General features: G+C 48.1%; 1 protein-coding gene across 1 annotated transcript; it reads right to left on the bottom strand.

The window, feature by feature from the left end:
- Positions 1-18104: 18104 nt before the first annotated feature.
- Positions 18105-19187, bottom strand: LOC115657258. The gene is made up of 2 exons (XM_030574841.1): positions 18633-19187; positions 18105-18444 (listed from the first exon to the last, which is right to left on the bottom strand). The coding sequence occupies exons 1-2, from the start codon at positions 19091-19093 to the stop codon at positions 18228-18230; spliced, it is 678 nt and encodes a 225-aa protein (XP_030430701.1). The 5' UTR covers positions 19094-19187; the 3' UTR covers positions 18105-18227.
- Between the last annotated feature and the right edge of the window lie 5372 nt (positions 19188-24559).

Consider the following 24559-nt stretch of genomic DNA (forward strand, 5'->3'; position numbering starts at 1 on the left):
TCGTTGTACTGCAGCTGACCTTTAAATTATCCTTAGCCACTGGCAATATTCCATTTATGCATTTCACATTTGCTTGTAATTCTTCTTCATCAGCACAGAGAAACACCAAATATTTTAGCTAGAAAGGAAAGGGGTGGGAAAGGGGTTTAACACTTGTTAACTGATTGCAAACCACACCACCTAGGAAATTCCCAGTTCCCACCACAGGCAGGAATATATTAGCCTGATATACGGTTATTTGCATTATACTGCAAAAAGTGCGATCTTACAGATGGGACCTCAGCTATATGTCCTAATAATCTGTGATTAAAAATTTCCTGGCACTTTTCATTGGAGATAGGAGTATTAAGTGCAGGTGTCCTGACTAGGTTCCAGCTGGATGATTACAATCTGCCAGCCTGTAATTTCCCCTGCAAAAGCTCTGGGGTGCTTGCATTTCTGTTCTCAACTGTTTATATTTGGCACTCCTTTGTAAAGCAGAGCTATGGACAAAAAGTAAAATGGGAATGTGAGATATTTCCAGGAAGGAAATCGCAGTCTTATTTTTACAGGGAAGAACAGACTTGTCTGAGATCACATGCTAGATCAGTGGAAGAGGCAGGAACAGAACCCGGGCCTCCAGGCTCCCCGTTCAGTATTGAATAACCACACCCCCTTGCCTCCCATGCAGTCCTACTGTACTCCATTTAGAAGGTGCTGTATTGTACACCCCTCTTGTAGAGGAGAGCAGAACGCTACCTTCTTGCAAGCCATCTCCATAGCGCAGGTCCATGAGAAATGAATAGTGAGCAAACTGGAGCCCTCCCTGTTGATTGCACCTGCCTTCCTCCAAAGCTGAGAAGCGCTGGATTTCATACAGCACTTTCTTTCTGGAGAGATGTCTCATTACAGGCAGAACGGTTCATTGAATTATACAGGATATATCCTCTCCGAGTATCTGCATGTCAACGTTTTAAACCACCACAACATCCAGATGTCAACAAGACTGCTTGTGTACAGAGCTGCTGTTCTTTCATCTCTTTTGTACGGGTGTGAAACATGGACACTATATAGGCGTCACATCAAGCAGCTTGAAGCATTCCACATGCGTTGCCTCTGCAACATCATGAAGATCCACTGGCAAGAACGTGCCCAATCTCAAGGTCCTCAGGAGAGCCCAGATGACAAGCATCGAAATGATGATCATGAAGTCACAGCTACATTGGACTGGTCATGTCAGCCGCATGGATGCCAACAGAATCCCCTGCCAGCTTCTCTATGGTGAGCTCTCTCAGGGCATATAGGTCATCCCCAAAAAGGTTACAAGGACACCATCAAAGCCAATCTGCAGTATAGCAGTATCAAACCCAGGGACCTTGAGGATACCACCAGTGACAGAACATAGTGGCGTGCAACAGTCAGAAATACCTGCATCACCTTTGAGGAAGGCTGCTGCTGGTGTCTACAAGAGGCACACGAACGACATCACAGAGCATCAGCAGCACACAACCCACTGACTAAAAGCAGCAAAGAATCCTGTGGCACCTTATAGACTAACAGACGTTTTAGCATGAGCTTTCGTGGGTGAATACCCACTTCCTCAGATGCATGTAATACTTAACCCACTGACTGCGAACTTCCCATGCACCATCTGCAGCAAAATGTGCACCTCTAGAATTGGCTTGTACAGCCATCAGAGGGCACACCATGAGACCAACAATAGATGATCTGCTCAGATTTGTCGTCAGATTGATGGACTACCAAGAAGACTAGGAGAGGGAGATGTGATAAGGTGAACATGAAATGCTATTGTGCTCAGACGGGCAGGGGTTATGCCTACACAGGAACAGCTGTGCACATGCTAGTCTACCCAACATTGCTTGAATCCAGTTAGTGTAGGTAACACCTGCCATGAAGTCAGCATGGCCCAAGCTTCAGAGCAGGCTAGTGAGCAGAACACATACTGCAGGCCCATGCAGGGCTTGAACTACCCATGCTGAACTGTTTTCATTGATATTATTACCTGCACTAGCTGAATTCAAGCTGGCTTGGCTTAAGCATGGTAGCTCATGCACATCTTTTGCAGTGTAGGCACACCCAAGAGAAAGACTGGTGGCACCTGTTGACATGCCACAGAAAGAGAAAGAAAGAGTACCAATTCTGTGTATTGATGGTCTTCGTGCATTATAGTTTGCTATGGTATGGTAGACATGTTAGTGTAATATCAAAAGTGTGTGTACTAGCCATCTTTCCCTGTGAAATCTGTGTTTATTACTGTAAAAAGAATAAAGTTATGATTCCCATGTCACAATGTTGTTAGATGAGGTTGTTATTGCATTGAGAGAACTCTTTAATAAATAATAATAGAAGATATACCAATCTCCTAGAACTGGAAGGGAAGGTCATTGAGTCCAGCCTCCTGCCTTCACTAGCAGGACCAATTTTTGCCCCAGATCCCTAAGTGGCCCCTTCAAGGATTGAACTCACAACCTTGGGTTTAGCAAGCCAATGCTCAAACCACTGAGCTATTCTTCCCTTCCCTACTGAGTGACAAATGTTCCAAAGGGATGGATTAATGTCTTTAAACCTCAGCTGACAATGCATGGCCTGGTTACTACTGTAAAGACTCCAGCAAGGATCAAGCAGTAAGGTGTTCAAAAGGCAAATAAAGAATTATCATAATGGGCAGCTCTTAAAGAGGTAAGCCTGAGAAATGTCAACATCCCAGTTTTCAGAGTGGTAGCCTTCTTAATCTGTATCAGCAAAACAAGGAGTCCTTGTGGCACCTTAGAGACTAACAAATTTATTTGGACGTAAGCTTTCATGGATTAGAACCCACTTCAGATGCATGGAGGAAAAATACAGTAAGCAGGATATATGAGACTAGGCCACTTCCACCTTAATTGAATTGGCTCATTAGCACTGACACCACTTGATAAGGCAACTCCCATCTTTTCATCTGCTATGATATACGCTACTTACTGTGTTTTTCACTTCATTCATCTGATGAAGTAGTTTTTAGCCCACAAAAGCTTATGCCCAAATAAATTTGTTAGTCTCAGGTGCCTCAAGGATTCCTCTTTGTCTTAACATTCCAGTTGCAAGCTATACCTATCTGATTAACTGCAAATTGATTCTGCCTTTTCTAAAAGTCTCCCCTGAAGTAAACGCTCTCTCTTCTTTGGAGAAGGTTCAGGGTGCCATTGCTTGCCTCTGAATCGGTATGTTAATTACCCCACTAGTGTCCTTGAAGAGGGGAGTGGAGAGGGAGGGACCTGGGCCTGCCCTCTTCTCCAGGTCCCAACCCAGGGGCCGTGAGATTTGTGGTGGACCACTTGAACTAGCGGTTCCCTCCCCTGGGCTACTTCCCTCTCCTGCCCTTCAGCTTGGGAAGGGGCTTCTTGCCCTCCCTCTGCACAAGCCAGGTGCCCCTCACCTAGGGTTTTTTTGGATTTCTCAGCTCTCCACAGCACTCCTCCAAACTTTCCTTTTGTCTCTCTTCAAAACTGTTCTCTGTTCCAACTCCTTCAAAATGCTCTCTGTTCCAACCAAACCTTCCTGCTCCGACTCCCACACTATCTGACTGAAGCAGGGGTTTTTTATCACATGACTGACTGCTGGTGCTCTAATTGGCTTCAGGTGCTCTAGTTAATCTATAGCAAACCTTCCTCCCCTTGCAGGGAATAAGGCTCCCTGCTAACACTTTCCTGCTGCCCTCTGGCCATGCTGTATCACATATCCCCACCCCTGCTCAACACCAAGAGGTTGGGCTACTTGGGATGAGAGGCAGTGCCGTCACGATAGGCCATCAGCGTTGCCATGTTGGCTTCCAGCTCTATGTGCTGGACCTGAAAATGGAAAGGCTGCAGAGAGAGGAACCACCTCGTCACTCTGGCGTTCCTCCCCTTGTTCCTGTGCATCCACTGGAGCAGGGTGTGGTCTGTCACAAGGGTAAACCGCTGCCCCAGGAGATAGTAGCGTAGAGTCTCCATAGCCCATTTTATCACCAGACATTCCTTTTAGACAACCATGTACTTTTGTTCCCTGGGGAGGAACTTCCGGCTGAGGTACAAGATGGGGTGCTCCTCCTCTCCTACCATCTGGGAAAGGATGGCACTGAGCCCCACCTCCGAGGCGTCAGTTTGTAGGATGAATTTCTTCTCGCAGTCTGGGGCTATGAGTACTGGATGGCAGCAGAGGGCAGTCCGTAAATCTGCAAATGCCTCTTCTGTTGCATCAGTCCACTTTACTATCTTGGGGCCCTGAGCTTTTATCAGATCCGTCAATGGCCCTGCTCTTGTGGCGAAATGAGGGATGAATCTCCGATAGTATCCTACTATCCCTAAAAATGCTCTGACCTGCTTTTTGCGGATTGGTCAAGGCCAACCTTGTATCGCCTCCACTTTGTTCCATTGGGGTTTTACCAAACCTCTCCCTACTACATGCTCGAGGTATCTGGCCTCAGCCAGTCCTATCACGCACTTGAGATGGTTAGCAGTGAGACTGGCCTTTTGCAGGGCATCCAGCAACTGCTTCTACTTTTTCTAGGTGCGTTTCCCAGTCAGGGCTATGTATGACTATGTCGTCTAGATAGGCGGCGGCATACTTGGCATGGGGTCATAGTAACCTATCCATAAGTCTTTGGAATGTTGCAGGGGTCCCATGGAGTCTGAAAGGGAGGACAGTGTATTGAAACAGGCCATCGGGTGTAGAGAAGGCAGTCTTTTCCTTGGCATCCTCGGCCTGGGGAATTTGCCAATATCCTTTGGTCAGATCCAGAGTGGTTAGGTATCGGGCCTTGCCTAACTGATCAACCAGCTCATCAATGCGTGGTATTGGGTAGGCCTCAAAGTGGGATACTTCATTCAATTTCCGGAAGTCATTACAAAACCTCAGGGTGCCATCAGGCTTGGGGACTAGGACGATCGGACTGGACCACTGGCTGCGGGATTCTTCAATGACCCCAAGTTCCAGCATCTTCTTCACTTCCATCCTAATTTCTTCCCTTTTAGCTTCCGGTGTTCGGTATGGTCTTATCGTCACCCTTACTCCGGGGCTGGTGACAATATGATGTTGGATTAGTCTCGTTCGGCTCGGTTGTGTACAGAATACTTCCTGGTTCCGGTGGATCTTTTCAATGACCTCTGTTCGTTGTTCTGGGGTTAAGTCAGGAGATATCTTTACCTGTCCCTGTGGGTCGTCTGTCTGAGGTAGAGCTCCTCAAATGACCAGACACGTCTCTCGGTCATGCCAGTGCTTCAGTAAGTTGATGTGGTAGATTTGCTCTGGCTTTCGGCGGTCTGGTTGTCTGACCTTATAGTTCACTTCCCCAATGGTTTCCACTATCTCATATGGTCCATGCCAACTGGCTAGAAGTTTGCTTTCTGCTGTTGGTACTAACGCCATCACCCGTTCCCCCAGCTGAAATCTCCATACTTTTGCCTGATGCTTTCAATGATGCTTGTAATATGTCCGCTGGGCCTCTTGTGCTTTTTCCAAATGTTCCTGTACTATCGGGTTTACTAGAGTTATTCACTCTCTCATCTGTGTCACGTGCTCAGTGACATTCTTTCCTGGGTTGGGTTGTTCCTCCCAATCTTCCTTGGCGTTATCTAATATCCCGCGTGGGTGGCATCCATGTAATAGTTCAAAGGGAGAAAAACCCGTAGACGCCTGGAGAACTTCCCGTATAGCGAACATTAGATATGGTAGAAGGGTATCCCAGTCTTTTCCATCCTGTGCTACCACCTTCCAGATCATACTTTTAAGGGTATGATTAAATCGCTCAACCAGTCCATCTGTTTGTGGATGGTAGACTGAGGTCCGTATGGCCTGGATGCAGAGCAGGGCACATAAGTCTTTCATTAGTTTTGACATGAACAGGGTTCCTTGGTCTGTCAGGATCTCCTTAGGGATGCCCACTCTGGTGAAAACCTGTAGTAGTTCTTTTGCTATTGCCTTGGATGTGGGGTTTCTTAAAGGAATAGCCTCTGGATACCGCGTGGCATAGTCAAGGATGACTAGTACATTTCGGTGGCCCCATGCTGATTTTTCTAATGGACCCACTATGTCCATGGCTACCCTCTCGAAAGGGACGTCAATAATAGGCAAAGGTACTAATGGGGCCCGCAAGTGAGGTCGGGAGCTATGCAACTGGCATTCAGGGCAGGAAGCACAATAGCGCTGGACTTCTGCGCGTATCCCTGGCCAATAAAACCTTCTTAGAATTCTATCCAGTGTCTTGTCTACCCCTAGATGTCCCCCAAATAGATGACTGTGAGCTAACTCTAGTACTGCCCTTATGTGTTTCCATGGGACTAAGAGTTGCTCTACTTCTTCCCCTCGTATTTGCTCTATCCTGTACAAAAGATCGCGTTTGAGCACATAATATGGCCTTGGGCCTTTGATCTTTCCTTCCACAGGCACACCATTTATTTCCACTACCTCCTCCCTCACATTCGCATATAATGGATCTTGGGCCTGCTCCTGCCCAAAAGTCTCACATGCAGTACCAAACTGACCTAATTCTAGGGGGCCTATTTCTACTCTTCCCCCTGGGGTGCTCCCACTTGGGCTAGGAACAGCCTCTGAGTCTTCCTGGGCCTGATTTATCTCCTGGTTTCCTGAGCGGGTTTGCCTACCCACAAGGGAAGTTTTTTGATTCTCTGCTAGAATCCTGGTCCCTAATCTTTTATCTGTCCTTCGTTCTTGCCTACACTTTCGGGGTTTTCCAGGGGATGAGAATAACTCTGGATCAAATTCAGCAAATATTGGGGTGATGCTATCTGTAATTGCCTCCGTCCCAGCCTGGGGGTTGCTACCCTCCCCTGGCTCTATTGTTGTACTTAAGCTCTCAAACCCGGGGAAGTCTCTACCAATTAAAACAGGGTAGGGGAGCGTGGGGACCACCCCTGCAGAAACCCTGGTAGTATTCCCCTGGATCTCAATCTGTACCGGAATTGTAGGGTAAAAATTCACTGTGCCATGTACGCACGTTACCCCTGTGTTTTTGGCCTGGGTTAGTTGGTCTGTTCCCACCAACTTTCCCGAGACCAGAGTGACAGCACTCCCGGAATCTATTAATGCTATGGTCTTTATACCATTCATTTTTACTGGTCTGGTATATCCATGTAAGGTCATTGTGACCCCTGCCAGGCCCATTAGGCCACATTGCTCCCCGAAATCCCCCAGATTACACTGCATAGGTTCTTCCTTGTTGGGGCATTGGGCTGCTATATGCCCCAATTTCCCACACTCATAACACCGCCCCCTTATTCCGGTTGTCACCCTCTGCCTGGGGCTATTTGGCCGGCCCCCTACCTCTCTTCCCAAACCTGCAGGCCCCTTCCTGGCCTTGAGCCATTCCTCGGTGTCTTTCCTCCTGGTTACAGTTCTCCAATAGTTCGACACCCCGGGGCTTTGGGTTTGGGGTTGGCTTCCTGGATTGCTGTGTCTCCCCGCCGGGGGTCTGGAACAGTTCGCGGGCTTCCAGCTGTCTTTCCATGAGGGAGACCAACTCATCATAGGTAGAGGGATCATTCTGGCCAACCCAAGACCTGAGACTTGGTGGTAGCCCCCTCATATACCGGTCCAATACCAGTACCTCCATCATCTTCTCAGAGCTAAGGGCCTCAGGGCGCAGCCATTTCTGGGTCAGGTGGATCAGGTCAAACAATTGTGGTCGGGGTGTCTTGTCCTCCATATACCGCCACTCATGGAACCTCTGGGCTTGCAATGCCGTCGTTACTCCGAACCTGGCCAGGATCTCTGCCTTCAGCTGGGAATAATCTGCTGCAGCCTCTGCAGCCATATCGTAGATGACCTTCTGGGCTTCCCCACACAGGAATGAGGCAAGAATACCAGACCATTGATCTCGGGGCCAGGCCTCCCACAGGGCTGCTCTTTCAAAAGCCAGGAGGTATGCCTCCACATCATCCTCCAGTGTCATTTTCTATAGGCAATGGCTAGCCCATACAGTCCGGGTCCCTTCACAGTTGCCATTCTGCTCCATAAGGGCCTTCATCTGGTTCACCAGGTCTTTCAGCAGGGCTCGGTCCTGAGCAGCCTGACTCATCAACAGATGACTGGTCTCCTGCTGCATTCTAGTTGCCTCCTGTTGGGCGGTTGCTTGGACCCGGGTAGCCTCCTGCTGGGCCGCGGTGGCTTGTATAAGGGCCTTGACCATGTCATCCATCTTAAGGATGGGAGGGTTTTGCCTAACCCTGGTCTAAGTCCCCAGCACGCAAATCGCACACAAATCCCACCCGTGACACCACGTGTGGCAAATTGCCCGTACTGTTATGCTGGGTCTCACACTCTCTCTTCTTTGGGGAAGGTTCAGGGTGCCATTGCTTGCCTCTGAATCGGTATTTTAATTACCCCACTAGTGTCCTTGAGGAGGGCAGTGGAGAGGGAGGGACCTGGGCCTGCCCTCTTCTCCAGGTCCCAACCCAGGAGCCCTGAGGTTTGTGATGAACCACCTGAACTAGCAGTTCCTTCCCCTGGGCTACTTCTCTCTCCTGCCCTTCAGCTTGGGAAGGTGCTTCTAGCCCTCCTTTTACACAAGCCAGGTGCCCCTTACCTAGGGTTTTTTTGGATTTCTCAGCTCTCCGCGCACTCCTCCAAACTTTCCTTTTGGTCTCTCTTCAAAACTGTTCTGTGTTCCAACTCCTTCAAAATACTATCTGCTCCAACTCCCACACTGTCTGACTGAAGCAGGGGTTTTTTAATCACATGACTGACTGCTGGTGCTCTAATTGGCTTCAGGTGTTCTAATTAATCTATAGCAAACCTTCCTCCCCTTGCAGGGAATAAGGCTCCCTGCTAACACTCTCCTGCTGCCCTCTGGCCATGCTATATCACACTTATTAAAATAACTTTTCCATAATGTGCCAAGTAATAATATAGCACTTAAACAGGTAATGTGATGCTTGTGAGAAAATGCTCCTTCTCCCCCTTGGTATTTAAATATACTTGGTGAACCGTTCCCCCTGGGGCTAATGATTATCTCACAATAATTATACCCGCCCCCTGTGCTGGAGTGCTTACTAATTGCAGTGGAAACCTTTTCATTTGGGAATTTTACAGTTAGAATGGAAAATGGGTATTAATGTTCAAAACAGGATCAGAAGGATTTTAAAAAATTGCCCATCTAGAGATGGTTTAATCTCATTCAATGTTTGCTTAGTGGTTATTCTTTTTATAATATACTAATCACAAATGATAAGATTGCTATTACATCAAGAGTCCTAGTGACATTTCAAACAATGAGGCTACAGCTGGAGGGGTTGTTTAGAAATCATTAGAATCTCAAGCAGGTGTTAAATGGTTTTAATTTCAAAAGGCATATTACATATTGTCATATTTATTACTTCCTAATGCATTTCCTTAATTGTACCATGACCAGATTCTTTGACTTATCTTAATAACAAAATAAAATAGCACTTTACTCAAGAGACCCTCACCACATTGTATAAGTGTTCACAAACCTCAGTAAATCCCTGTATGGTAAGCAGCATTATTCTCATTTCAGAGAGGGTAACCTGAAGCACACAGAAGATGTGTCTTGCTGAAGGTCACACAATGAGTGAGGTGGAGAAGCAGGGAAGAGAACTCAGCAAAACCCATCTCCCAGCCTTTGCTCCAACCACAAGGCAATGTTCCTTCTCATTCGCACAGGGCAATTTTGGCTTCCTGAGATACCACCTCCCTAAATGGATTGTCCAAAACTCAAAAACAATAGTGAAAGCAGAAAGAGATACCTCTGGGGCACGGCCAGCCCACGTAACAAAGTAAGTGGCAAGAGAGCTGTAATATTTGGTCTAGTTCTCTTTGTTGAGCTTGTTGTGGGTTGGTGTTTAGGGGTCTGCAACATATAGGAGATCAGGCTAGATAATCTGGTGATCCCTTCTGGCCTTAAACTCTATAAAAAGACAGTAAGTGACATCCTGCACAGACTACAAAAAGCAAGTCAGCTGAAGGTCAAGGGGTCTGGACTGCTGGATTCAGGAGGAAGCCGATTCTTTGCATTTGTTTAGCGTTTTTCCATCAGACGATCTCAACTGTTATAAAGGTTGACAAATATCATCCTCATGCTATAGGTGGGGAAGCTAAGGCACAGAGAGGATAAATGGTTTGCATAATGACAGAGTTGGGAATGAGGAAACCAAGTCTCTGTTCTCAAGTTCCCAGCTCTTAGGCTCTTCTGACATCTAGCCTGTCTGGTGAGAGACCGAATGGTACCGTGAACTCTGGGCCATGAGGAGTTCTCTTGTATTGTGTTGTTGCTAAGGGGGAACAAAGGCTTCAAATATCAGAAGTGTTCACTAGTTTTTGGGTGCCCACTTTGAGATGCCCAAGATGCAGGCTGAGCACTCAGAATTAGTGGATGCTCCTGACAGTATCAGCGTTAGTGTTCACGTTCCTGCACACAAGAAGTGTGAGTTTGGGGAAATGGTTCCTGTCTGGGCCTATCTCAGCAGCAGGCTCCATTGCGAGGAAAAACAGAGAGCACATTAAAGAAAGGACATTTTATTTAGCACTCAAATAATGTTTTTCCTGTTCAAAGTGCCTCACAAACATTACCCAGATTAAAAGAACAGGAGTACTTGTGGCACCTTAGAGACCAACACATTTATTTGAGCAGAAGCTTTCGTGGGCTACAGCTCACTTCACTGGATGCACAGAATGGAACATCTAGTAAGGAGATATATACACACACACACACACAGAGAACATGAAAAGGTGGGAGTTGCCCAATCAACTCTAAGAGGCTAATTACTTAAGATGAGCACTCATCAGGAGGAGAAAAAAAACCTTGTAGTGATAATCAAGATGGCCTGTTACTGACTGTTTGACAAGAAGGTGTGAGGATACTTAATATGTGTATAATGGCTCAGATTAACCCTCATAATACCTGCCTGAGGCAGGCAAGTGCAGAATAGGAAATTCCTTGGGACATGGAGGGCACACCAGTCTTATGACCCTGACCTTGTGTAGGGTTCTGTCCTCTGTCTCCCAAGCAGCCAATATAACCTTGATCCTGAGCTTCCCCCACCCTTCACTAGGGCAAGAGGGGGCAGCTGAGCTGACATTAACCCCTTTTTCACCAGGAAGCAGGCCCTGTCACAGGACTAAACTCACCCAGATCTGAACACTCCCAAACTTTGAGGAATCTCAAATCTTACAGCATATTTGAATTTTGTATCTGGGCCCCACCTCAAATATATTCTGATTCAATGGAAAGATTTGTCTGTGCAGCTCCTATTAAGCATTATAGGGAGTCACAGCCCTCTAATGCCAGACCCAAGAACCCACCAGCAGTGGGATAAGCCACAGAATGTTGGGAAGCTTCTCTGAACTGAGCCAGCAAAACAGACTTTCACCCATCAGCGATAAAGGGCCTGACATGGTTCCTCAAAGCTATTAGGAGTTGAGCTATTGACTTCAACAGGTGCAGGAGCCATCTCCAAAACAAATATTAAAGCTAGAATTTTTTTTTCCAAGTCAGGCTCCCCATTGTGTGGGCTACAAGTATATACACCTGTATGTTTAAGTTGCATGCAGTTACCATGAATGCACATCAGAAAACTGCATACATGTACACTATACATGAAAGCACAATGCACACACTAGCTTTCATAAGGCACCCCCAACTGGAGCACCTTCCTCTGGTAGGCCACAGCATGACAGGCACACCTACCTCAGTTTTTCTCCTTCAGAATCCAGAAATAGTCCAGAGCATCTTCCCAAGTATAAATACAGCCCTTGTAGGGTTGATTTATTATAAAAGAAAGCCCCAGTGCACACAAACAATGTCACAGTCCAGACAATACATCAAGTAGAGATAGAAATGCCACACCACTTACCAGTATCCCTCACCTTCCTTCTCACTCTCTGTAGCCCTGAGAGCCATCAGGCAACTCCCTCTGCTTCTCTCAGCCTTCACTTCTCTTTCACTTTCTCCAGCCATGGCTCTCTGGCACAGAAGGGCAGCAGACTAGCTCCTCCACTAGCTCTTAGTCCTTTTTAGCCTCCCCGCACTGCCTCAAAAAGGTCAACCCACTAGCCCCTCCACAGGTTTCCTAGCCCTCAGCTCTTTTCAACCTCCCAGCAAGTCAGCCCCTCAACTGACTTCCTGATGATTCCTCCCTCCTTCCAGAGATAGTCTGTAGAGAGCTGTCTGTTTTCTGAAGACTCTATCATTCTCTCAAGCAGCTTACTCCTTGGTCTACCACTCTACCCTTCAGCTTCCCTCTAGTTCATCAGGTCTCTCCTATTTATATGGCCCAGGTGCCCTCTCTTAAATTTCACTTGGAGTGAGCTGATGATTCACAGGTGCACAGGGCCTGCTCCTTCTTAAAGGACACTGATTGTAGTGTCCATGTAACAGATGTCCATCATTACTCAGCTGTGCATGCAGTTACAGTAACTGATTAAAAATCAGCCTTAAGTGTTTACCTTGTTTATTTACAAAAATTCTAAAGCTCAAGACACTCCTTCTTTCAATGGTGAAACAAACATTCCTGCAGGCCCCCAGGAATTATCTTGTGAATTCCTTTTCTTGTTGCTCTATCAAACCAGTCACCATATTGAAAAGTACCTGCAAAATCTAAAGTAATCCCTTCATTTTAGGGGTAGGACTGTAGTGTTTTGGAGATGTGGTTTTCTGGAATGTTTATTTTTGTGTGAGGTTAGGCACAGTGAACAGCTTCTAGAGGAGAAAGGATGCACAGGTTGTATCAGGACTCTTGGCTTCTTGGGGAATGGTCTGTCAGGCGGAATGGAAGTTTGCACACAGATATTTCACCCCAGAAGAAAATGAGTTTTCCTGATGGGGTTGTTCTGCAGTGAATGTGGAAAAAGAGAAAATATGCAGATAAATAGTTGGAAAAGTGAACCCCCCGGGGCACTTTATGTATTGCAACAGGGCAACAAAGAACTGCAGTTCTCATTAGATACTTCACTCTCTGCTCCACCACAGAAACAGTAGCAGTGAGGCAGGGCAGGGACCTACAGCAGGGAAAAGTGAGTCCTTGCAGCTAGCCCATGCAGCTGCCAGACTGAGATGGCTCAGCATGGCCGAGGAAACTGAGTCATGTATGCTGGCTGCAGCATTTGCAGATGGCAAGGTGACCATTGTGTGCAGAACTGCATGCAGTGTTCCTCACTCTCAGTGCCTCAATGAAGTTACATGACTTCTTGTTGTTCACTAAAGCTACTCTGAAATAAAATAATTATTGTTTAGATTCAATTTTAATGTATTTTCCCTGAATTCAATGGAGTTATACCAGAGTTTAATTTGTCCCAGTATTTTAGATCAGATTCTCTCCTGGGCCTGCCCTGCCACCTGCTCACAACCCTCCTTGGAGCTGTGACTCCAGAGTTGAATACCGTTGCCACAAGCATGTGCAGTTGTATGTCTGCTTCACTTTGCTGTTTCATGGACTTTAAGGTCACAAGGGACCATCGTGATCATCTAATCTGAGCTCCTGCCCATTGCAGCCACAGAACCTCACCCACCCACTCCTGTAATGGACCCTTAACCTCTGGCTGAGCTAGTAAAGTCCTCAAATCCTGGTTTAAAGACTTCAAGTTACTGATAATCCACCATTTACACTAGTTTAAACCTGCAAGCGACCCATGATCCATGCAGCAGAGGAAGATGAAAAACTCCCAGGGTCTCTGCTAATCTGACTATGGGAAAATTCCTTCCCAACCCTAAATATGCTGGTCTGCTAGACCCTGAGTATGTGGGCAAGAAGCAAACATGATGTCAGGGGTGGGCAGAGAAAACACTAGCAGAGAGGACTACTGCACCAGCCATTAGCATGCTAAGCTATGCTATGTCTTTGCCCCAAAACCTTTTCAGAGCACATCTCAGGGAAGCCAGAGGTTCCTCATGTAAGCCAGCCCTATGTTTTGTACAGGTTATGCACACTTGTTAAGCTAAATGGATCCAGTGCAAAAGAATTTGTTTCATGGACCAAAGCCTGAGCCTGCACAGGGAGTTTTCCAAATGGCCTAGGAGTGGAACAGAACCCTTCCAGTAGCTCACAGAGCACTACTGCATCCCATGATACCTCCCATGTTTGGGTCACAGGACTTGGACCTAAATGCAGGTTGATGTAGATGCTGCACCTCTCGCAACAATGGGTATGAATCTGCCTCCCTAAATATCCAAAACAATAGGAGTTAAAATAATGTCCCATCTGACAGAAAGGCAAGGAAGTTCAGTTACCGTTCCCCAAGCAATAGGAGACCCTATTCATTGAGCACATTAGCAAGCTGCATCAGCCTGCCCATGAATGGGGAGTCAGGAGCTGAGAATGAGTAATGTCAAGCTCAGCCACAACAGCATTACAAACAAAGAGACAATTCACTGAGCCTCGTGGGCAGGGGACTTGCAACTCTCCCAGTCATAGTGCGGTACCAGTCTGTGCACAACGGCTCAGCAACATGGGGACGGGTCAGCTTTGTTGTCTGTCCATTGTACGAGTGGCTGAACTCTCTCTCGTGGATATGTCTCCTGTTGTTCTCTGCCCTCCCAGCACTGAAAGAGACCCTGTCAAAACTAGAGGGCCTAAGACGCAGGTCCCTCAAAAATTGCACGTAGTATCTTTCAGGGGATTCATCCACATTGCAACAATAGTAATAATGCTCTGCACTGCAGTACTGGGGCGAGCACTTCATGAGCAGGAATGCCTGGCTTCCCAGCACCCCTGAGACAGCAGTTACTGTCCCATGGAAGTGGTTAGTGGCTGACACAGGCCATGTAGAGGAGGTGCTGGGAAGAGAATCTATTTAAGGTCTAAAGCTCAAGCCTCATGCATCCAGATTCCCAGAGCCCTGCTCCTCAATGTAAATGTATCAGACACGGTGCACAGTGTCTTAGGCGGCTCAGTGTCTCCCTCCAATGACATTGCTCTTGTACCTGGTCACAGCCAGACTATCTTGTGGTGATAGCAGGCTATGTGGCTATTCTAAGTTTATTCCTGCTGTTGGGGTTTGCCTTTGGAATGGGGCAGGAAGGAGGGTCATTAGAGATAGGCTCATCGGGGAAGAATAGTTAAAAGGGAAATGTGGGAGGAAATTCAATGTGTGGAGAACTGAAAAAGGACAGAGTCTCCCTTACCTGCAGGGATACAGGCTGGGTGAGGAAGAACATAGTTTTTTGCTAAGAATGTCACCTTCTTCCTCCTCTCTCATTTCATTCTTCCCATGTTTCTTTACCCTTCTTCTGTTTTTGTGTTGCTGAGAGATCCCTCAAGTCTCCTGAAGTTTATTAATCAGCATGATCAATGTGATCTCAGCTAAGCCCTACAATTAATCTGTAAAGTTTGTTAGGAAAAAAGGCTGATACGTTCATTGATAATATTTATTGTTCTTGAGTACAAATATTGCAGCATAGTCTGTGTGACTGTCCTAGCAATATCTGGATTTAGGGAAGGTCATTCCTCAGCAAGAGTAGCCTCCCTATTGCACAAAATGTAACTAACTTATAATGTGTCCTCTATACACTATAGCAGGAGAGAGACAGTAATTACATGGGGTTCCTCTGTGGATAGGAGCTTTTAGAACACAGATTTCAGATGGTTCCAGAGGTGTGGTGTTCAGCTCTGCAAATAGCTTTGTTCTGTGCAGGGCTCTTCTGAGAGGTCTGCTTTCTGTGGTCTCATTTTGCACTCTGTTGCTGAAGGTACTCATAGAGGAGATAGATGCAGGAAAGTGTTTTCTTATGAAGACTTCGTTCATGTTCTGTGTGTCCCTGCCTGCAGGTATATGGGATCTTGGGGAGCAATTACCACACAGGTGGGGTGCAAAATAAACTTTATTAAGAAAATGCAAAAACAGGGAAAATTTAATAGTGAGGGGTATGGGGTTTGTTAAGGTAGGCAATTGGGGAGGGAGTTCTTTTAGTATAGTATAGGGGGTTTCAATAGTGAGGTACAGTACAGTGGGGTACAATACAGTTGGGTACAATACAGTTGGTAACCAACTAACACTGAAGTATAAATGTAACAGGTAGCTAACAATTTCTAGGTAAAGGGTGTGTCACAGCAGCATATAACCAACTAACAGTTATGGGTAAAATGTGTTAAATAACCAACAACTTTAGGTAAAAATGTGTCACAGTGGTGTAAATATAAATGTGAGGTGTGTGAGAGAGAAAAAGGGTAACCAATGGGGTTTTATGCTAGACTTCAGTAATACAATTGAGGTTTGGCAGTAGTAGGAGCGGGGGGGTGAACACGTGGGGGAAGGGATTAAAAGAGAGAGAGAAAGGCAGTGGTAGAGGAATGAGGTTAGGGGATGGGGGAAGAGGAGCACGTGGTGGAGCAGAAACCAAAGATAGAGGCGCTACAGAGGGAGATTTAAACTCAGGGAGACACAGAGAGCAGACAGGCTGCAAGTTTAAACAGCAGAGAGACTGCAATAAGTGACTGGGGAGCTCGGGGGGGGGGGGATTGGGGCAGTGGGAAGACAAATTTAAATAGTAAAAACCTTATCTATCCCCTAACTTAATCAAACTTATATAAAATGACAAGACAATTAGGCAACACAACAAATATCACAGAAACTTACAAGCTCTACAATCTTAACAAACTATGACTTATTAAAAAAAAAACAAGACCTATGGTGCACCTTATGCTATGGGGAGGTTACAGAGGGCAGAGTGGTATGTATCCAGGACCCAGCTCCAAAGGAAGCCAAGGGATGGTAGCTACAGCAGTGGATACAGCTGAAAGCAGAGAGCCCCAAGGCAAAGCCCACAGGAGCAGAGCTTAGCAGTGGCAAAGAGCCCTGTAGTTTAAGAGAGGTTTTAAGACACAGACCAAGGTTTAGCTTGAGTCTGTGTGCTGGGGAAACAGAGCCAGCAGCTAAAATAATAAAATAAAAGTATAGAAAGCTTTACAGAGGGATTCTTACCAGTCCCCAAGGCAGCAGCAAAGGCAGAAGCAGCAGCAACATCAGAAGAGGCAAGGAGGGTTCGGTACAGTCTCAATAATCAGGAGATCTCTCAGGTAGCAATTCGTTTTTCGTGGGGGGGGGGTCAAAAACGGGGGTACGCTCAAAAATAAAACGAGAGCGGAGAAAGGACCCCCCAGAACCCCTGGCTGATCAGACCAGGCAGCAATGCAGGAACCTTTCTGAGGTGTGTTTCAAAAATGTCTGGTTTTAAAGGCAAACTTGGGCAGTTTCCCACCAGTAATCCTGATAGGCTCCCTCTGTCACAGGGGAGGGGGCACAGGGGAAAAACTGAAGGTAAGCCCAGAGACATGCCTGGACATAGTCCTGTGCAATAGGTGACTCAAGAGCACATGAGACTATGACTCATGCCCAGGATCTTAAAACCACAATAGGCCTTGCAGCTCTGGACATTGCCTACCCTACACCAAGCCCAGGTTCAACGAGGTGATAACAGGACTAACCCTTTGAAAAGGGCAGTGGTCCCATTTAGCATGCAGCACAAGTGGCCATCCCTTTGAGAAGGGCAGTGGCCCTGGTAAACAACTTAACAGCCAGGGAAGGGCGGCCACAGGAGAACAGAAAACAAAATGGAGTCTGGGGAAACAAAATGGAATAGGGGAATAGCTGTAACTGACATGCCCCCCTGGCCGACCTGAACGGGCTGTGAGGGGGATGTCCCATGCAAAGACCAAAAAAAGGAAAAAAAAAAGGAGGAAAAAAAAAGGTTTTACAAGTCATCGTCTTCGTAGTATGGAGGTGGTGGTTTGCTGCTGTCCAAGGGGATGGAGGAATACCTCACCTGCAAAGGCAGGGCTGACACAACCTTATGAATTAGCTGCTTGACCACTGCTATCCCCAACAGAAAGGCCACAAGAACAATAGCCACAGTGATAAGCCACTGCTTGATGGACTGAGCCCAGGTCCCCAACCCCCAGCTGGACCACTGAGCTTGCCACCAATCCCACTGCTTACGCTCTTTACGAATCTGGACGGCGAGGGAGGATAGTTGGTCAGCCACGGCTGAGACATTGTTCCACCCAGGCTGAAGGCGCAGGCAACATTGTCCTTTAAAGTGAGGATCGAGGTCCTCCAAGGCGACACAAAAGTCCTTCTGTAGGATGGTCTGGATCAGAAGACGGTTCTGCTTGGCGTAGTTGGCTAGGATAGTGAGGGCGTCGCTGGTTCGACGAAGTCCTTCTGCTGTGATGTTGGTGAGGGCTTCCAGACCAAGCGACAGTCCACGGATTTGCTGTAAAGTTAAACTGTATGAGAGGGGGTTAAACTGTATGTACCCTCCTATGACCATCTCGGTGGCTGACTTGAGTCGCTCCCATGCGGTGGCTGTTCGTCGTTTGCGTGGTGAGGAGAAGAAGGGGCGACGGTGGTGAAAGAGCCCTCCTCCCTTTATGACGAGTTGCCCGATGGCACATACCCCCTTTGGGAATGCGGGTAGAGCAGTCCGGGCAATGTTGTTCCCACAGAGCCACACTTGTCCTGGGGAAGAGGGTAAAAATTGGTCATGGATGGAGCTTCGCTGGGGGGATTTCTGGCCAGGTGGTATATCGACCTCCATCCATAGTAGGTGGGCGGCTCTGACCTGTCTCAGTTCTACATGGGTCTGAGCTGTGGATAAGTATTGGGTGGGGTTAAACACTGTACTTGTTGAAAGATGATTAATAAACCTGGTGAACTCAGTGCGGTATCTTGAGCTTCCTTTCTTGGGGTTTGAGTTAGGCCGAGGTCCTATGAACCATTGGGTGCAATTGGGATACTGCCCCAACGGAGTGGGATTGGAGAAGCCAAAGAACACGATGCAGGGGGCTGCTGGGAGTGGTCCTGTCACCGCAACAGGGGCGAATGAGTTGGGTCTTCGGTCGTCGCTGGTGGTGTTGCACGTGAACAGAGGCCGATGAACCCAGTCTGTGTTGTTGCAGGCTGAAGCTGGATGCTGTGGAGTCAGGTTCGTGAGGGGGAGGAACTCCCAGAGGAAGGGGGACCCTCCCTCTGAGGCCTTTGGTCTTGTACAGGCAACGCAATCGTGTGATGGGGGGACATCTGACAGGTTCCCGATGAGGACCTCCTGTAGGGCGTAGGCTCTCAACCAGGCAACCAGGGGGTTTTCTCGAGGCGGGGCGGCAATCATGGCGACTGATTCCTATGGAGACATAAAAGAAAAGTGGCCCATCTAGGGCCTGTTATGACTGAACACTAAGCCAGTTGTGGTGGACCAGGTCAGGCTTGCCCCGTCCATCTATTTGAATACGATAGGTGTTAGGGAACCGGCCAGGTGTGATGATGGTGGCTGCTAGTGGAGTGCAGGTTCCCTGGGCATTGGGAATAGAGACCCACACTGGCTGAGAAATACTATAGGCAGGTTTCCAAGGTTCCCGTGGTTTAGGAGCAATTTCTGGCCATCGGCTGTATGCTGTATTAAGGGAAATGAGGGCTTGAGGCAGGACCCGGTCCCACCCCTTGTAATCAGGGGTGCTAAGTATGGCCCGAATCTGGGTCTTCAGCATTCCGATCCGTCTCTCCACGACTCCGTTGCTTTGGGGGTGATATGGCAGGTGGGTGTGAAGACGCACCCCCCACTGGGACACCGTCTGGTCTATAGCTTTACTGGTGAACGGTGGCCCTCCATCGGTCTGGATCTCTTCGGGTGCCCCCCAGGCAGCAATTACCTGGAGAAGGGCTACAGAAACAGCTGGTGCAGTAGATCGCCTGAGGGGAGAACACATTAACTGACGAGACCCTAGGTCAACTATTACAAGCCCCTTTGGATACTGTTTGGCCCCTGGGAGGGGCCCAATGAGGTCCATCTGCCAGGTTTTACCTGGGCTAAAGTGCTCAGGGCTATAAGCACCATGAGCATAGACAGGCTTGTTAGTGACTCGTGCCTGTTGGCAGCTCAGACACCCTTGAACAGCTTGGGTGCACTGCTGCCTAGACACGCTCGATGTTCGTCTCCCTCGGTCAGTCAACAGCTGATGTAGGGCACGGGCAGGCAGGTGCCCCCACTCTTTATGAAGCCAGGTGATGAAGGGATCACTGCAAGAGATAATGTTAACCTGGGATATGTTACACTTATATTCTCGGAGTTGTAGATCCAGGCTGGAATGAAGAGGGTTACTGTCAGACCTGTGTGAAGGACAATGAGTAACAAACCATGGCAGCTTGGACTGTGCTGCCAGTTGAGTAATCTGTGCCCATATTTCTTCATGAGCGGTGGGCCGTCCTTCTCCCATCAGGATGGACACGCAGTAGCTTGAGTCCACTCCCAGGACCACGCGTGTTTTCGGGTGGGCCGCCACAATGTGAGAGGCTGCCAGTAGGACGCCTTCTGCTTCGGCCTTCTGAGCTGAGCTGGAAAAATCTAAGGGTTTAACTTTGAGGGTGTTACAGGTAGCACACAGCATTCCTGCTCGGGGAGAAGGCGATGTGCCCCCATCAGATACAATCCAAGGGGCATAGGCACTCAGTTGGGCAATAGCCCCCGGCTCAGTGGGAGCTGCAGTGGAGGAGGACTTGAGGGCCCAATGTCCAAATACCTCCTGGGCCTGGTAAACGAGTCGCTCCCAGGTAGCAGGGGCTCCCTGGAACTGGGGGGCCGGGGTGAAGGTGAGGTATGGGAGAAGCTCCACATGAGGCCCCTTTAGGGTGCCTGTGGCAGATTTACCCCATGGGAGAGCACACTGGACAGCAAGCATGGCAATGCCCACAGGCCCATAACGATATTCGGGTCCTGACAACTTCCGGGCCTGATTGTGGACAGGGAGGTCCTCTTGGGACACAGTTACGGCCACATGGTCTGAGGACACAGTGAGGGTAATTTCAATAGGGTTGGTGGGATTCCATCGAGCCAAGGTGGGCCCAGAGCCCAACCAGGCAGCCAGGGAAGACACCGCCTGCTCGTGCTCTGGTGTCCAAGGGGTTTTAATGTTCCTGGCGTATTGCTGCAAAACAGATAGTTGTGGCAACAAAGCAGCAGGGAGAAACTGTCTGTGATAGTTAATTACACCTAACACATGCTGCACTTCACGTCTGGGGGGAGCTACCCCCAAGGGGAAAGAATTCGTGAGTGGGTGGTAAGTTAAGTGGCGTAGCTGTCCCTTTTCTACAGTAAAACCTAAAAACTGAAAGGTAGAAGTAGCAGTGAGGACACTTTTAGGCAAACTGAGGTTCCACCCATCGGTGGATAAAGCGGCCTGAACCTGTTCAGTGACCTTTTGTACTTCAGTTGGTATGGTGCCAGTTATAAGAATGTCGTCCACGTAATAGACAACATGAATGTTGGGGAGGGATGGTACCTTCTCTAATGTGCGGGTTAGGGCCTCGCTGGCACAGGCAGGTGAGTTTTTGTACCCTTGGGGACACGCTTGCCATTGGTACTGGGCTCCCTGGTAAGCGAAGTTTAACAATCCCTTGGGGTCATAGAGGGGGGTCTGATAAAACATATCTTTTAGGTCTATTGTACAGGCCCATTGGTTAGTGTCGTCCAGTAGGATGCGTTCTATAGTGGAGATATCCCATTTGGTGGCGAATGCTACTGATCGTATGTGTTTGTTAGCGGCGCGATAATCTATAACCATCCTGTACTCATTGGTTTTGTGTGGTTTTGGGATTCCCCATGCACTGGACAAGTATTTGCTCGCTGACACACGCCGAATCTTGTTATCATTAAGCAATGTTTCAATGAGCTGGGCAATGTGTGGTTGACCTTCTGGGGCTGTGGGTATGGGTCTGTATTTCCAGGGTGTGGGGTTGAGAAGTTCAGGTTCATGGGGGGCACTGGCACCCGATAGGGTGACTGGTAGTGCATCAAGCACAGCTTCGGCCAGTTTAAAACGCCGTAGCTCCCGAACCCCAAGGAGTGGCATGGGTCCCACTAGGGCCCGAAATGTTACTGGTGTGTGGCCTATGGATGCGTGTACCTTTACTTCTGCACGGGGTTCTGTGCTGTTGAGGCCTTGCACATAAATGGTGTGTCCTGTGGGGGTGTGAGGGACGTGAGGAGGAACAATGGACACCTGTGCCCCCGTGTCCAGCAAAAAGGGGATGACAAGACCCTTGTCAAAAACTAGCGGATAATAGGGGCGGGGGTCCCCTTGCCGGGTGCTGGCCGCCGCCAAGCACCCAGCCATTACCCGTTTTTTGGCTGGGAAGGTTCTGAGCGCTCTTCCCATCCCAGAGCTATGGCCAAGGCTCTTTGCTGCTCACTACTGAGCTTACGTACAACCTCCTTAGTGAGGCCCTTGTACAATAAGAACCCAAAAATTTTGCGTTCTGTAAATGAATGCTGTGAGTACTGGGGCCTGGGTTGTGAACTGGCATGTGGGGGGTGTGGACTGGCATGTGGTGGGGGTGGACTGATGTGTGGTGGGGGTGGTTTTTCAGGGGATTTATTGGGACTGGGCAGGCTAGAGGTCAGCAGTGGTCCCTCCTGGCTAGCCTGGCTAGTGGCCTCCTTGGCTGAGGTCATTAGGGCCCCATGGAAAACAGTTAGTTTATCAAGGGCCTGAGCCAGGATCTCATAGGTAACTGTGGCTACCTTTTGGGGCTTATATATGTCATGCCACAGTTTCTTGGGCTTTCGAATTTCATCCAGCTTCTGCACCAGTTCTGTTAATATCTGGTGGGTGGGGGACCCCTGCAAAATTCGAGGTTCAGGGGCAAGCTTAGATGGAGCCCCCCCGCAGGCTTTCACAACCCTTCCCACCTCTCTCCAGAGGCGGGTGGGATCTGAATCTGCGACTGGCTCTCCTGCCTTAGTGCAGACTGGCCGGAGGCTGGAATCAGCAGGGCTGGCCCTGAATGTGGGGTGGCAGGTTAAGAGGCACCCACATCAGTGAGCCCCAGGTGGGTGGTATACACCCTGGAGCTCTGGCCTTTGCCAATAGTACAGACCCATTCTAGGGCCTTAGGCTGCTGTTTACTTTGCAGCAAGTGGTATTGTAGGTGGTTGGTCTGATCTTCCTCTGTCCCAGAGGTCTTGGCCTCTTTCCAGGGACAGGGAGGGCAGTAATTGTTACCCCAAGATCCTGTTCGTGACGCCATGTCCCTGCCTGCAGGTATATGGGATCTTGGGGAGCAATTACCACACAGGTGGGGTGCAAAATAAACTTTATTAAGAAAATGCAAAAACAGGGAAAATTTAATAGTGAGGGGTATGGGGTTTGTTAAGGTAGGCAATTGGGGAGGGAGTTCTTTTAGTATAGTATAGGGGGTTTCAATAGTGAGGTACAGTACAGTGGGGTACAATACAGTTGGGTACAATACAGTTGGTAACCAACTAACACTGAAGTATAAATGTAACAGGTAGCTAACAATTTCTAGGTAAAGGGTGTGTCACAGCAGCATATAACCAACTAACAGTTATGGGTAAAATGTGTTAAATAACCAACAACTTTAGGTAAAAATGTGTCACAGTGGTGTAAATATAAATGTGAGGTGTGTGAGAGAGAAAAAGGGTAACCAATGGGGTTTTATGCTAGACTTCAGTAATACAATTGAGGTTTGGCAGTAGTAGGAGCGGGGGGGTGAACACGTGGGGGAAGGGATTAAAAGAGAGAGAGAAAGGCAGTGGTAGAGGAATGAGGTTAGGGGATGGGGGAAGAGGAGCACGTGGTGGAGCAGAAACCAAAGATAGAGGCGCTACAGAGGGAGATTTAAACTCAGGGAGACACAGAGAGCAGACAGGCTGCAAGTTTAAACAGCAGAGAGACTGCAATAAGTGACTGGGGAGCTCGGGGGGGGGGGGATTGGGGCAGTGGGAAGACAAATTTAAATAGTAAAAACCTTATCTATCCCCTAACTTAATCAAACTTATATAAAATGACAAGACAATTAGGCAACACAACAAATATCACAGAAACTTACAAGCTCTACAATCTTAACAAACTATGACTTATTAAAAAAAAAACAAGACCTATGGTGCACCTTATGCTATGGGGAGGTTACAGAGGGCAGAGTGGTATGTATCCAGGACCCAGCTCCAAAGGAAGCCAAGGGATGGTAGCTACAGCAGTGGATACAGCTGAAAGCAGAGAGCCCCAAGGCAAAGCCCACAGGAGCAGAGCTTAGCAGTGGCAAAGAGCCCTGTAGTTTAAGAGAGGTTTTAAGACACAGACCAAGGTTTAGCTTGAGTCTGTGTGCTGGGGAAACAGAGCCAGCAGCTAAAATAATAAAATAAAAGTATAGAAAGCTTTACAGAGGGATTCTTACCAGTCCCCAAGGCAGCAGCAAAGGCAGAAGCAGCAGCAACATCAGAAGAGGCAAGGAGGGTTCGGTACAGTCTCAATAATCAGGAGATCTCTCAGGTAGCAATTCGTTTTTCGTGGGGGGGGGGTCAAAAACGGGGGTACGCTCAAAAATAAAACGAGAGCGGAGAAAGGACCCCCCAGAACCCCTGGCTGATCAGACCAGGCAGCAATGCAGGAACCTTTCTGAGGTGTGTTTCAAAAATGTCTGGTTTTAAAGGCAAACTTGGGCAGTTTCCCACCAGTAATCCTGATAGGCTCCCTCTGTCACAGGGGAGGGGGCACAGGGGAAAAACTGAAGGTAAGCCCAGAGACATGCCTGGACATAGTCCTGTGCAATAGGTGACTCAAGA

The sequence above is a fragment of the Gopherus evgoodei genome, chromosome 9 (genome assembly GCF_007399415.2).
Source record: "Gopherus evgoodei ecotype Sinaloan lineage chromosome 9, rGopEvg1_v1.p, whole genome shotgun sequence".
In the NCBI taxonomy this organism is placed as follows: Eukaryota; Metazoa; Chordata; order Testudines; family Testudinidae; genus Gopherus; species Gopherus evgoodei.

Coding starts and splice junctions, on each gene's coding strand:
- LOC115657258 (XM_030574841.1), bottom strand. CDS start 19,093: ATGATTGCCGCCCCGCCTCGAGAAAACCCCCTGGTTGCCTGGTTGAGA. Junction 18,445..18,632: donor TACCGCACTGAGTTCACCAG/GTTTATTAATCA, acceptor CCTCTTCCCCAG/GACAAGTGTGGCTCTGTGGG.